The following is a 15,317-nucleotide window of genomic DNA, read 5'->3' on the forward strand; positions in this document are numbered from 1 at the left end:
GTACTATCAGTTCCCAAAATGAAAAGGCTTTATGGAAGACATTGGCCTTTTATTCGTCACACCTCTTATGACGTTGTATTGCGACAAAACTCATAGGGAGGAGCCAACAACGTATGACGCTCTTATAGACAGGGGACTTGTTGTCTATCTTGTCAGTTTGAAACGACCACTCGAGGATCAACCGTGATCACTTTGGATATGTTGGGTATGCCCGAAAGCTTTTACTTTAATGTAAGTTACTATTGCTTGAAATAAATAGTTTTATGATATATAGATTATGAGAGGTGTCCTGCTTATCTCCACATGACCCTATTGGATTATGGAGACCAAGGGAGAGGAGTACTGAGGTGGAACGCTGAGAGGATTTCACTGCCATTTGCACCTTACACCCTGTTCTAAATTATTATGTAAATTCTATTTAAGTGTCACAAAGATTAAATATTTTGTTTTTCAGTTTAACTCATGGATGGCATTGTTTCTCAGGGCTCTTTTGATCACTGAAAACAATCTCGGACACCTGTGATAATTAGACATCAGTAATTTATTCACTGTACCTGAGCAGTGCATTGTGGGACGGCTTGTGACGTCAGATCCCTATAAAATAGCTGTCACAATCAAAGCAGCTCAAAACGTTTGAAGCAGGAGCTTTTTCTTCTTTTATTTTTTTCTATTTTGCAGGCGAGCGGGCAACTGATCATGGGGGGACACTATTTTTTTATTTTTTAAATAAAGGACTTGTCTAAAACTGTCTTTTGTCTTTATTTTTTTACACTTTTTTGGTGAATGGGTAGGGGTATGATGTACCTGATATCCAATTAAATAAGGGGGGCAGGATCTGGGGGCCCCCTTGTTAAAGGGGGATTCTAGATTCTGATAAACGTCCCCCCCACAGACCCCCACAACCACAGCCCACGGTTGTCAGGAAGAGACCCCTGTCCCCATCAACATGGGAGCAAGGTAGTTTGGAGTGGGGGGGCAGAGCCCCTCCTGCCCCAAAGCACCCACCCCCATGTTGAGGGCATGTGGCCTGGTATGGTTCTGGAAGGGGGGGCACTCGCCCCATCCCCATCCTGGTCAGTCAGGCTGTGTGCTCAGATAAGGGTCTGGTATAGATTTTAGGGGGGAACCCCACACCATTTTTTTCAGCAATACTGACATAAACTGAAGTGCCTATATATATATATATATATATACACAGTATCTCACAAAAGTGAGTACACCCCTCACATTTTTGTAAATGTTTTATGTTTTATTGTATCTTTTCATGTGACAACACTAAAGAAATTATACTTTGCTACAAAGTAGTGAGTGTACAGCTTGTATAAGAGTGTAAATTTGCTGTCCCCTCAAAATAACTCAACACACAGTCATTAATGTCTAAACTTCTGGCAACAAAAGTGAGTACATCCCTAAGTGAAAATGTCCAAATTGGGCCCAATTAGCCATTTTTCCTCCCTGATGTCATGTGACTCATTAGTGTTACAAGGTCTCAGGTGTGAATGGGGAGCAGGTGTTTTAAATTTGGTGTTATTGCGCTCACTCTCTCATACTGAACCATGTCCTGTGATCTGATGAGACCAAGATAAACTTATTTGGTTCAGATGGTGTCAAGCGTGTGTTGTTGCAGCCAAGTTGCCTACAGTCAAGCATGCTGGTGGAAGTGTCATTGTTTGGGGCTGCATGAGTGCTGCCGGCACTGGGGAGCTACAGTTCATTGAGGGAACCATGAATGGCAACATGTACTGTGACACACTGAAGCAGAGCATGATCCCCTCCCTTCAGAGACTGGGCCACAGGGCAGTATTCCAGCATGATAACGACCCCAAACATACCTCCAAGACAACCACTGCCTTGCTAAAGAAGCTGAGGGTAAAGGTGATGGACTAGCCAAGCATGTCTCCAGACCAAACCCTATTGAGCATCTGTGGGGCAACCTCAAATGCAAGGTGGAGGCGCAAGGTCTCTAACATCCCCTAGCCCTGTGATGTCGTCATGGAAGAGTGGAAAAAGACTCCAGTGGCAACCTGTGAAGTCTCTGGTAAACTCCATGCCCAAGAGGGTTAAGGCAGTGCTGGAAAATCATGGTGGCCGCACAAAATATTGACATTTTGGTCCCAATTTGGACATTTCCACTCAGGGGTGTACTCGCTTTTGTTGCCAGCAGTTTACACATCAATGGCTGTGTGTTGAGTTATTTTGAGGGGACAGCAAATTTACACTGTTATACAAGCTGTACACTCACTACCTTACATTGTAGCAAAGTATAATTTTTTCAGTGTTGTCACATGAAAAGATATAATAAAATATTTACAAAAATGTAAGGGGTGTATTCACTTTTGTGAGATACTGTGTGTATATATATATCTTTGTGGTATACACTGCACTATCTGATCTAAACAAACTGTAAAAAGCAAAAATCTCTCTCCCTTCCAGCAATGTATTTATTAACTATAGAATTCCACTTAAAAATCACCTGCTGGCCAAGGGAATCGAACCCTGCAATTACTAAGGCTGGTGTTTTATCAGCTACACCACTGTCAAGCACGCTTTCCCTGCCTAACTAACTAACTAACTAACTCCTATCTCATCATACACACAGTGGATGAGATAACATTTAGGGAGAGTGTTTTCAGCTTAAGCAGGCATAGCGGTGGCATAGATGGTAGAATACCAGGCTTGCAAAGACATGGCTGTGGGATTCAAATCCTCTGACCAACAGGTGATCTATTGAGGTCAGAGACCATGATAATGCAGGAACTCAAAGTTCCCACAAAGAAGCCCATTTATGCATCATTCGACAAACAAGCAAACAGCCAATGTTCAACTCGAACTCAAAGTTCATCCCTACTCACTACCACTGCTGGTAGTTTATTCCAAGCATCAACTACCCTTTCAGTAAAATAATACTTTCTAATATTAGTTTTTACCTTTCCTCCAGTTAGTTTGAGGTCCTGTCCCTGTGTTTTTGATTTTGGTCTTATATCAAAACTACTGCCCTCCTGAACCTTTTTTACCCCCTTGAAGTACAGTATGTAAGGGTTTCAATCCTGTCTCCCCTTTCCCTTCTTTCTTTCAGACTGTACATATTAAGTTCCTGAAGTCACTCTTGATATGTTTTATCACCCAAACCTTTTCACTATTTTTGTTACCTGTCTCTGGACTCATCCTATTTTATCAATATCTTTCTGTAAGTGAGGTCTCCAGAACTGGACACAGTATTCTAAATGAGGTCTCACTAAAGAACCATATAGGGGAATCAGAACCCTCAAGTGATGCATCGTAGAATTATATTTGCTTTTCCCATTGCCTGGTCACACTGTTTGCTCATTTTGCAATCATCTGAAATAAGTACCCTTTTCAATGAGTGGGGGTACAGGTACCCTTTATTTTTTCAAATGGGGGAGCAGTATTCGCGGGCCATGTTATCTTCCAAATTCCAATAATCCCACCTCCACAAATGCCTGAAGCTACTGGGCCAGGGTTGTTGAGGATAGGGTGTTGTCCCCCATCAACCTGAGGTCAAGGTTCTTTGCCAGGGGCGTCTCCATGTTGAAGGCATGTTGCCTGGTATGTGTATTTCCTTTTACACTACATTGCCAAATGCATGTGGATAGCCCTGCAAATGACCAGCTTTAGGTTTTTCCAGTGAGAGGGACTGTTTCTGCTAGTACCCAAAGAACTTCTACCCAAAGGCATTGTAGACATTTGGGCACATCATATCTTGTAGCAACAGTTTAGGGAAGGCCCTTTTCCATTCCAGCCTGACTTTGCTATGGTCCATAAAGACCATGTGCATGAACTTAAGAGCCTTGTGATGTGGAGGAAATTGAGAGCTTGTACAGAGCCCAAACCTCAAAACTATTGAACAAGCCTTTCCTTTTTAACATCAGCACTTGATTTCACAAATGTTTTTTTGGCAGATAGACTATCAACCTCACAAATGTTTTTTTGACAGATAGATTTTTAACTTCACTTTTAACCACTTAAGCTCCAGAAGGATTTACCCCCTTAATGACCAGGCCATTTTTTGTGATACGGCACTGTGTTCATTTAAATGACAATTGCGCAGGTGTGCGACACTGTACCCAAACAAAATACATTTCCTTTTTGTTTCCCAAAAGAGAGCTTTCTTTTGGTGATATTTGATCACCTCTGCAGTTTTTATTTTTTGCGCTATAAACAAAAACTGGCAATTTCGAAAAAATATATATATATTTTTTACTTTCTGCTATAAAACATATTCAATAAAAAAATGTAAAAAAATCAAATTTCCTCATCAATTTAGGCCAATATGTTTTCTGCTACAAATTTTTGGTAAGAAAAAAATCCCAATAAGGGTATATTCATTCGTTTGCCCAAAAGTTATCGCATCTCCAACTATGGGATATATTTAGGGCATTTTTATTTTTACTAGTATTTGCAGCGATTAGCAATTTTTAGCTGGACTGCTACATTGCGGTGGACAAATCAGACACCTTAATGACACTTTTGACACTTTTTTTGGGGACCAGTGACACTAATACAGTGACCAGTGCTAAGAATATGCACTGTTACTGTACTAATGACACTGGCAGGGAAGGTGTTAACATTGGGGGTGATCAAAAGGTTAAATGTGTCCCTAGGGGGTGCTTGCTAACTGTGTGTGGGGTTGCATTGACTGGGGGAATACAGAGAACTTTGTTCCTGCTTAGCAGGAACACAAAATCTCGATCTTCTCCCCTGTCAGAAAGGCGATCTGCCTTGTTTACATAGGCAGGCCGCCGTTCTGTCTCTCTTGGGAAAAATCGCTGGTGGACGGCGAACCCGGTGATTTGCTCTACCTCTGTCCAATGAGCACACAATCACGCCATGCGCATGCACCCTAGTGGCTATTGTACGAAATGACGTACAGGTACATGATTTTGTGCAAGAGAGCCGACCTGCCACAATAATTGTATGTTAGGCGGTTGGCAAGTGAATAGGCACACACTATCTAGAAAGATGGAGGTTCCTATGGCTTTAATAAAATTGGGAGGGGCAATTTTTTTATATTAATGTAATGGGATGTCCAGCAAAGTCATAAACATACTGTGGATGGTATACAGGAATGAGTTCAGGTTTGAGTTCAGACTGAATTTAGGAGGTAGTATTTACTTCAGCCCACTGCCCCATTGCTGTATGTACAAGGACAGGAATGCTCATAAGATCAATGACCCAATCTCATCTCTAGTGGGATGTCTAGCTCTCCACAAACATTTGAATATACAAAATACCTCTGTTGAGTGATATATGACATTCATATCTTCATTAACCTTTTTAGTTCTGAGACCACAAAGACAATGGAGTATGTGAATATATTGCGAAGCCAGAATACATCCAAATAAATATATCACTTGGTTTATAAAATTGGTTCATTCGCTTTGCAAGATTTTAGTAAGTATTTGCATAGAATGTATGCAACATAATGCAAAGAAAAAGGAAGTCATTTAAAAATCCAACAACGAAAAATGTTTACAATGACTTTATCTTTTAAATTGAATTTTTAATTACAACTAATAACTTGTAAATTAGCATTGTATACAAAGTAATTTCAGCAGCAGTTCTTGATTTTTTTAAATTGACACAGTCTAATGAGCTCAGATAAACATAAACCTGATATTCCAGAACTGTGAACAGTTTTTTTCAGATGTGACAATGTACATGAAAGAAATGGAAATAATAATGGGGAAAACATACTCTGAGTTACTTATTTACATGGAAACCATTTGGCAACTCCATGCATAAATTGAAAACCAATTAGAAAATGATTGGTTTGTTGAAAGAATGTTAATTATTAGGCATCACAGGAGAGTTAATGAAATGTGCCTGTTTATGCCAATTATGGCTTTGTAATGTCTTCGCTAATTATCTGTCATTGGGGGTTTGGCTAAGGATTGTACTGCCAGTGCAATATTATATTCAAGAACCACAAGCAAAATATTAAGATGGACAATTAGGAATGTGAAATCAAAAAAAGATTTTGTTAAAAATTGAATCTTTGCCTACATAGCAATATTACATTATTAAATGATGACAGGACTCAAGCTTTCTGCTTTGTGATACTGTCAGAACAGCATTAATAAATGAAGCACATTAGCTGCACATCGGCACACTTCCTTACAGGTGTAAAGGTTTTAATAAAGCACATCATAAGAGACATGCCTCACTATTAAATTTTCCCTGCAGAAATATTAATGTGATTTACTAAACAGTCTACCACTATAGCCTTAGTTCTCACCTAAAATGCAGACATTATAAGTAATTATAATTGTTATTTTCACCCATGTTACTTGTATTTCAGCTCTTACTGGTCCTCATTGATGAAATCATGATTTATAAATTGCTTTTACTTATACTAACCAAACAGAAATGGAATGTAATTGTGTAGGCAACACATGAAAGCAAAAATATGATAAACTTGAAGCTAATCTTTAAAGTGATACTTGGCAGGATATCTTGCCTCATAGAAGAGTGTAACACAAACATTGGAAGGGTCAAATATTAATTAAATAAATTACACTATTGATCAATCAAGACAATAAGGAGGGAAGGATTCAGAAAACCAATCTCTGCTTTTAGGTTCTCTGTTATATGCAACATCTCTTCCGATCAATGTGATACAATGTGTGCTAGGAAAATCTTGTGGTGTTGGTGCACTTGAGAAACACTTCTTCAATAAATTATAAGGTAATAAGTCTATAGAAAACATATTACATCCTATGTTGTAAATCATAGTGCAGGTGGTATGCAGGCTTGCCATAGCTTGGGAAATACTTCTCTATGCGCTTAAATGTTTTTCCAGTTTGGACTCCTATATTTAACTAATAATCATTTATGTCAACCTGGGGTATGTATGTACACTGCAGAAATAAAACTCTATTTGATTTTAATACCACAAAAAAAAAAATACAAATGCACAGAAATACAAGATATGCAAATCAGTATAAATGGTGAAATTAGTATGCCATCAGTGGATTAAAGATTTTATAAAAATAGTGAAAGGACAGCAATTCAGAATGCTACTATGTGTCCTTTTAAAATGAAAATAAACAGTATGTATTAAAGCCTTCATAAGTTATAAAAATTAGACATTTTAATCTTTGGCATTGAGTAGTATTATCTCATTTTACAGTAAAAACCATATGAAAGAAAAAGTAGGACTTTAAATGGGCCAAATATAGAAGGGATGTCTACAAATAGGACACAAAATTCCATAAAAAAATACATATTTATTAAAATTGGACAAATACATAATAAAACTTGATCAAGAACTCCAATTAGGAGTAATCATACAGAATACCACATTGGTGATTATGGGCATAATAGAAATGCAGTCTAGCGGTCCCCATTAAGATGAAATGTTTAGCAATAGAGCTTCCTCAGAGCACAAAAGACCAAGAAGACCAGCATTCTACAAAAATGTATACAACAAAGAACAGGTTATAACAATTGTACACAATTTTACAAATACAGTTTTTTTTCAAAGATCGTATATATACAGAACAAAAGTAAATGTAATTACTAACCCAGTGGGGTCACAGGCACAGCAGAAACATGTATCCCTGGGCAGGCGTCAGGGTCACTAGGTAGTAGAGGTTACTATACCAGGTAAATAGCAGATGTATGTCACTAGTACAATGCACTAAGGTGTTAAAGTATCCCCCACAAAACTGGAAGGTGATGTAAAATACCAGAACACCTATTGGGGCCGTATAGTATTCACTCCAACTCTTCAGGTATAGGTATTCTTTGTTGGAAATATAGTTTGGTATTGTAGATCTAGAGGGTATAAATGGATATAATAAAGTGTATAGTTATTGGGAGGTAATAAGGAGCCAAAGCAGGTAGTTGGTATGTATTTCCCTGATTCTCGGGCACCTGCATCCAACAGCATAATTCAGTAGAAACCCCTAAAAAGTAATTGAATAGTATCAAGTATCACCCTTTTTTATCATAGAAAAGGTTCCATAATCCCTCTCAAAGTATTACCCCCTCCTTATAACATACCTCTTGGTAATTGTTGCCTCAGGAGAGCCTGCTCACCTCTACTCCGGACCATCGTTTTACAGTACTTGTAAAAATAAGGAAAGCATTGACACCATATACCAGATTGAATGAGCATGCTAACAAAGGTAAAGGGGTAAACCCTAATTTTTATTCACTAATCTGGGATATCAGATATACAGTAGGTCATTCTGCAAGAGATTAACAATTAATCCAACATTCTGATAACAGTTTATTACCTAGTATTGAAACTTCAAAAGTGTTTCTGTTTTTATTGTGGTTTTCTGCTCTAGTGCATGAATACCACAATGGTTAAAGCATATTTTCATATGTAATAGATACGCCTATTCTAGTTTCTGCCATCCTAAAATGCTTTTTACTTTACAGTATGTATAATGTTTTCAGACAGAGAGTCTTCTTTTTTTCTAGGGTGTATAAGGCCAGCCATGCACAGTTTGAATCTAGCTGTTAATGGGCAGGCTGAATGTACCAAGTTGATTGATTCATTAACCAGTTCTTCATCGGAAGGATTTGCTCCCTTAATGACCAGGCCATTTTTTGCGATTCGGCACTGCATTACTTTAATGAAAAATTGCGCGGTCGTGTGATGCTGTACCCAAATAAAATTGATGTCCTTTTTTTCCCACAAATAGAGCTTTCTTTTGGTGGTATTTGATCACCTCTGCGATTTTCATTTTTTGCGCTATAAACAAAAAATTGCAATAATTCTAAAAAAAATAAACAATATTTTTCACATTCTGCTATATAACATTCCCAAAAAAATTTACAAATCAAATTTTTTTAACATTTTAGGCCAATTTGTATTCTGCTACATATTTTTGGTAAAAAAAAATTGCAATATTTATGTCATTTTTATTTATTTTTTTTTTTTTACTAGTAATGGCGGCGGACTGCGACATTGCGGTGGACAGATCGGACCCCTAACTGACATTTTTTACACTTTTGGGGTGGCGCCATGGACATTACTACAGTAATCAGTACAAAAAATCTGCACTGTTACTGTAATAATGCCATTGGCAGGGAAGGGGTTAACACAGTGGGTGATCAAGAGGTTAAATGTAAGCCTAGGGGGTGTTTCTAACTTTGGGGGGATGGTCTTTTGAAATGATCAAAGACCTGTGATCCTATATCGAAGGATCACAGGTGCTCTGTGATCATTCCAGAGAGAAGAACGGTCAGCTGTGTTTACAACAGCTGACCATTCTTCTCTCTAAGCGGGGAGTGGTCCCGGGTGGCCAACGGTAATCGGAGCTGCCGGCCCAGTGCATCGGAGTCCCTGCTGCGGAGTGGGGGTGGCAGCGCGGCGCCGGGGACACGCGATTGCCCCCTAGCAGCAGGCGTGTGACCTGACTAAACCGTAGGGCAACGTTGGTTCACGCAGGAGGGTGGTCCTTAAGTGGTTGGTTAACATGGGTATAACCTGCCTGCCAGATTCACTTGCATTTATCTGCTAGCGATAATCACTGTCTTCACCCCCCCCCCCCCCCTCAAGGTTGCAGGAAAGAAATTCACACCGTGTATGGACTGTCTAAGAATTGTGAAAGAGAGCAAGGCAAATAATGGGAAAGTAAGAAAAAGAACATTGTGGATGGATGATATCCAGGAAATGACAATCAGTTTTGATGTAAAGCAGAACATTAACCACTTGACCTCTGGAAAATTTTACCTTCTTCATGACCAGAGCATTTTTTGCTATTCAGCACTATTTTAACTGGCAATTGTGCAGCCATGCAAAACAGTATGTTTTTTTTTTTTTTCCTACTCTATACTCACCTGGTGATCTGGCTAGTAATCCACTTTAAGTCCTAGGGTGGCTCCTCTATCTTTGGAGGAGCAATAGAGTCATACACATAAAACGGCACTATCTGAAAAGGTAGTTTTAAGTGACACTAGTAGATTTAAATGGACTTTACTTAAGTGACTAACAAATTAAAGCTTAATTCCAGCTAATAATTTTTTTTTTTTGATTATAAACGTTTATTGAAGGTATTCATATAAACAGGAACAAAAATTGAAGATCTCATTGTGAACATTGAAAGTACAATATAAGTACAATGTGAGAATTATACATCTTTAACAGTAGAATATTTAGCTAATGATTACCAGAGTTAATAGTTTCTATCATTTGTTTTTATCATCTTGAGAAAGAGATTTTCATTGGTCTGGAGAACATTAATGGATTATTGCCTTACATATCAACATTGTACATATCAGAAATAAACCTAGAATAACAAAAACGATAAAAAGAAACCAACAACAGTGTGATGAATCGTTATGCTGGGCGCCCACTCTTTCTCTTGAGGGGGCGACCATTGCATCCATCTCTTGAGATGAGTATAGCAATTTTCTACCGCAGCAATTTTCTACCACATAGGGTTGTGTCGAGAATGCTAGGTTAGAGAGATTTAATTAAACGTCATAGCTTAAGTAATTAAAGAGCATTTATAGAGGAACCAGGGGGTCCATTTTTCATCATATATTTTTTTAGAGTTCGTGACAGTATGATGATAAAATTCCATTGATCTGATATCCTCGATTCTGTGAAAAACCAGTGAATATGGAACATGTGGTTCCTTCCAGTGTCTAGCTATTGACCATAACATTGCTCACAGATCGTGTGCGTTAGGCGGGTAAGTTGTATGGATAGATCTGGGATACCTCTAAATAGAAGACATTGTGTGGGTGAAAGGGTGAGATTTTTGCCTATAACCCTCTCAATCAGTTGGAAAATCTCCATCCAGGTATTTTGGATCTTGGGCCAGTCCCAGAAGATGTGCTTTAGAGATCCTGGGCCATTGCAGTCCCTAAAACAGTTAGGGGGGACTTTGGATAAAACGTATTAAATTTTTCTGGTGTGTAGTAGCACCGTGTGAATAACTTAATAGCTGTTTCTCTCACTCCAAGCGATCTGGTAGAGCCACATAAGTTGAGCCACATTGTCTGCCATTCTCCCGCAGGCAAGGATAGCTGCAGTTCTGTCTCCCATTTGGTCATGTAGCTCAATTTAGTCTCAGAGTCTCGTGTGTTTAGAGTGGTATATAGAGTGGAAATATGACCTCTGCCTAAAGGATTTCTCAGACATATGTGTTCTAACGTACTGAGAGTGGATCCAGATGGCCGAGAGTGGTGAGAAGTAAAATAACTTTTAATCAGTTCATAGTTCGGTTTTTCAGATATAGGTATATGTTTTGAGTTTATTAATGTTTCAAATGAGCAAATAACACCATCATCGAATAGGTCACCGATTGTGGTTAATTTATTGTCAGACAACCATGTGAACTGCTCCGGGGTGCTAAAAGCTTCTCTGAATCTGGGATCTCCTAGGAAGGAAGTGCCCATGGGAGGTTCAGACTTCAAGGGCCATTTCTTGTTAATAAACCTCCATATTTTAAGAGAGTCCGATACGACTGTATAACGGGATGATATTTGGCGCATAGGGATTGATGAGCCCCATAATAGACCTGCCAAGTTAAATGGAGCAATCGAGCTTCTTTCGAAACTCACCCAAGGCGTGTTTGTTGTATATTCATGCCAACGACCCAACTGAGTCAATCTGCTACATACATAGTATGTCCAAATCTGAGGAAGACCTAGGCCTCCTGAACGTTGGTGCTGGTATAAGATGTTGGCAGCATATCTGGGTCGTTTGTTACCCCAGATAAATTTGTTAATTGTAGATCGGAGTTTCGAGGTGAAGGTTTTGGTAAGGTATATGGGTAAGGCCCGGAAAAGGTAAACCAGTTTGGGGAGGATGGTCATTTTGACTGCCGTTATTTTACCTAGAAAGGATAATCGGTAAGTGGACCAAATTTGGAGCATGTTACATATTTTGGTCACTAATGTCGGGAAATTCGATTGGAAAAGGGATTTATATTCTTTACATAATTGGATGCCAAGATAGGAGATTCTCTGAAGCCCACACCAGGGGAAATTTGGATTTTAAAGCGAACGTGTCTTGCGTTGAGAGGTTAATTGGTAAGGCTACTGATGTTGACATATTTATTCTGAGACCGGAAACCGCTGCAAATTTTTCCAATATCATTAGCAAATTGGGTATTGAATGTATTGGGTCTGGAATGAATAATAATGCGTCATCAGCATAAAGGCTTAATTTGTAAGATTCTGTGCCCTTGATGTATCCCTTAACTCCCTCATGTCTTTTAATCACTATTGATAGAGGCTCGATCGCTAGGGCAAATAGTAGCGGAGATAGGGGACAACCCTGCCTAGTAAACAGGCAAAAAATTTGGGGGAGCATACCCATGTATTTCTAAAGCTGCTGCAGCTATGAACCAAAAGACATATATATTAAAAAAGAATAGCGCGCAAATGCAAAAGAAATTACTACCAAATCTGAAGAGAGTCCATAAATAAAAATGGGGGTTTGGTCCCACCATATGGCCATATCGTGCTCAAGCCCACTACTGCGTCAAAGTACCCCATTATTAGTGGGTCCTACACTATCCATGAAAAAGAGATGAATCCAGCCCTTCTAACCCTTGGAGACAACACTCCTTGCTGGGAGAGATGTGCAAATGCACTACAGGGGACTCCTCCTATATCCACTTGATGGTGAACACTGATTGAGTACAAGTGTGTGTGGGGGGTGGGGAGGGCTGCTCAACCTCGATAGTCTGGTCAGACCGAATACATAATAAACAGGCAAAAAATTTTTTGCCTGTTTATTATGTATTCGGTCTGACCAGACTATCGAGGTTGAGCAGCCCTCCCCACCCCCCACACACACTTGTACTCAATCAGTGTCCACCATCAAGTGGATATAGGAGGAGTCCCCTGTAGTGCATTTGCACATCTCTCCCAGCAAGGAGTGTTGTCTCCAAGGGTTAGAAGGGCTGGATTCATCTCTTTTTCATGGATAGTGTAGGACCCACTGATAATGGGGTACTTTGACGCAGTAGTGGGCTTGAGCACGATATGGCCATATGGTGGGACCAAACCCCCATTTTTATTTATGGACTCTCTTCAGATTTGGTAGTAATTTCTTTTGCATTTGCGCGCTATTCTTTTTTAATATATATGTCTTTTGGTTCATAGCTGCAGCAGCTTTAGAAATACATGGGTATGCTCCCCCAAATTTTTTGCCTGTTTTTTATGTATTCGGTCTGACCAGACTATCGAGGTTGAGCAGCCCTCCCCACCCCCCACACACACTTGTACTCAATCAGTGTCCACCATCAAGTGGATATAGGAGGAGTCCCCTGTAGTGCATTTGCACATCTCTCCCAGCAAGGAGTGTTGTCTCCAAGGGTTAGAAGGGCTGGATTCATCTCTTTTTCATGGATAGTGTAGGACCCACTGATAATGGGGTACTTTGACGCAGTAGTGGGCTTGAGCACGATATGGCCATATGGTGGGACCAAACCCCCATTTTTATTTATGGACTCTCTTCAGATTTGGTAGTAATTTCTTTTGCATTTGCGCGCTATTCTTTTTTAATATATATGTCTTTTGGTTCATAGCTGCAGCAGCTTTAGAAATACATGGGTATGCTCCCCCAAATTTTTTGCCTGTTTATTATGTATTCGGTCTGACCAGACTATCGAGGTTGAGCAGCCCTCCCCACCCCCCACACACACTTGTACTCAATCAGTGTCCACCATCAAGTGGATATAGGAGGAGTCCCCTGTAGTGCATTTGCACATCTCTCCCAGCAAGGAGTGTTGTCTCCAAGGGTTAGAAGGGCTGGATTCATCTCTTTTTCATGGATAGTGTAGGACCCACTGATAATGGGGTACTTTGACGCAGTAGTGGGCTTGAACCCTGCCTAGTGCCCCTACCCAGTGGGAAAAAGGAGGAATTGCAACTTGTGATTCTTATTCTAGTTTTGGTGTTCTTATAAAGAGCCTTAAAGCCATTTAAGAATTTGCCATTAAGACCAAATCTGGGAAGAATTTGTCCAAGGTAATCACATGAGACACTGTCGAAGGCCTTATGGATGTCTAGTCCTAATAGCAACAGTTGTCTTTTGAAAATGTTCGCATCTTGTATAATATTACACGCTAAACGGATATTATCTGTAATTTTACGGTTTGGGATGAAGCCTGATTGGGATGTGGAAAGGAGTTTAGGGATTAGAGTGGAAAGTCTGGTGGCTAGAATTTTGCTGAATAGTTTAAGATTGTTATTAATAATTGATATTGGCCTGAAATTTTGTGGGTTGGAAAGATCTTTGTTTGGTTTGGGGAGGAGAATCATATTTGCTAGGGACATTTCTTCAGGGAATGTGTTGCCTTTAAGAATATAGTTAAAAAGCCGTGAAAGTCTGGCGGCAAGAATATGTGCGAAAGTCTAATTGTATATGGCAGTATATCCGTCAGGGCCAGGAGCAGAAGAATTACGGAGACTTTTAATAGCTTGTGTAACCTCTGTGTCTGAGATGGGTGCATTCAATAGGTCAGTGTCCGTTGATAAGGATGGAAGTGGAATTTCTTCCAGCCATTTCTGGGAATCAATCGGGACTACTATGGAGGGGGGTGATAGAAGGGATGAGTAGAATTTTTCAAAAATACTCAAGACCTCTTTGGGGTGAGAGGTGGTCATTCCCGAAGATGTATTTAATTTATAAACATGTGATAGTTTGATTGTTTGATTAAGTTTTCTGGCAAACATTGAGGAGGCGAAGTTTCCGTAAAGGAGAAATTTAGATCTTGTACAGTATATCTGAGAGATTTTTCAGCGTTTTCAGAGAGAATACTATTTAATTCCGTTCTTTTTTGGTCTATTTGATGTCTTATATTTTGATCATGTAGGGTATTATAGTTTTTGTATAGCTTTTGCAATTCTATGGTTAGGTAGTGTATTTTGTTGGTGCGTTTGCGGCTTCTTTTAACTGCTATAGCTATAAGTTTGCCTCTGCCAAAGGCCTTGTGTGTAACCCATGTATTTTGGATCGAGGTGTCTTCAGTGGGATTAAGCCTGAAAAATTCCGTGAGAGCTTCTGAGATTTTCTGAGAATCCAGGTTTTTTTTTGCCAGAAGGGAATCGTTTAGTCTCCATGAGAAAGGAGTGGGTGTGAGACCAATACCTTTTGTGTCATATGTTACCATGTGATGGTCAGACCATACACATGGAAATATTTCTGCAGCAATTGAGTTTGCTAATATTACTTGTGAGGTGAATATGTAGTCAATTCTACCTGACGAATTATGAGGGTTGGAATAAAATGTAAACTCTTTAGATCCTATATTTAAGCACCTCCAAGTGTCTACCAGTTGCAAATTGCTGAGTTTACGTTCAAGAGTTTTAGGAAATGT

General features: G+C 39.4%; 1 protein-coding gene across 1 annotated transcript in view; it reads left to right on the plus strand.

The window, feature by feature from the left end:
* Positions 1-10,274, plus strand: part of LOC309562205 (uncharacterized protein) — a gene marked incomplete at its 3' end in the record, with an annotated part of 32,246 nt that extends 21,972 nt beyond the window's left edge. Inside the window, exons 4-5 of the mRNA XM_082266324.1 lie at positions 6,320-6,394; positions 10,188-10,274. Of these exons, the coding sequence (XP_082122450.1) occupies positions 6,320-6,394; positions 10,188-10,274 (162 nt within the window). The remainder of the gene's footprint in view (positions 1-6,319; positions 6,395-10,187) is intronic.
* Positions 10,275-15,317: the final 5,043 nt, after the last annotated feature.

Source organism: Pelophylax lessonae (genome assembly GCF_965119305.1).
Source record: "Pelophylax lessonae genome assembly, chromosome: 8".
Lineage (NCBI taxonomy): Eukaryota > Metazoa > Chordata > Amphibia > Anura > Ranidae > Pelophylax > Pelophylax lessonae.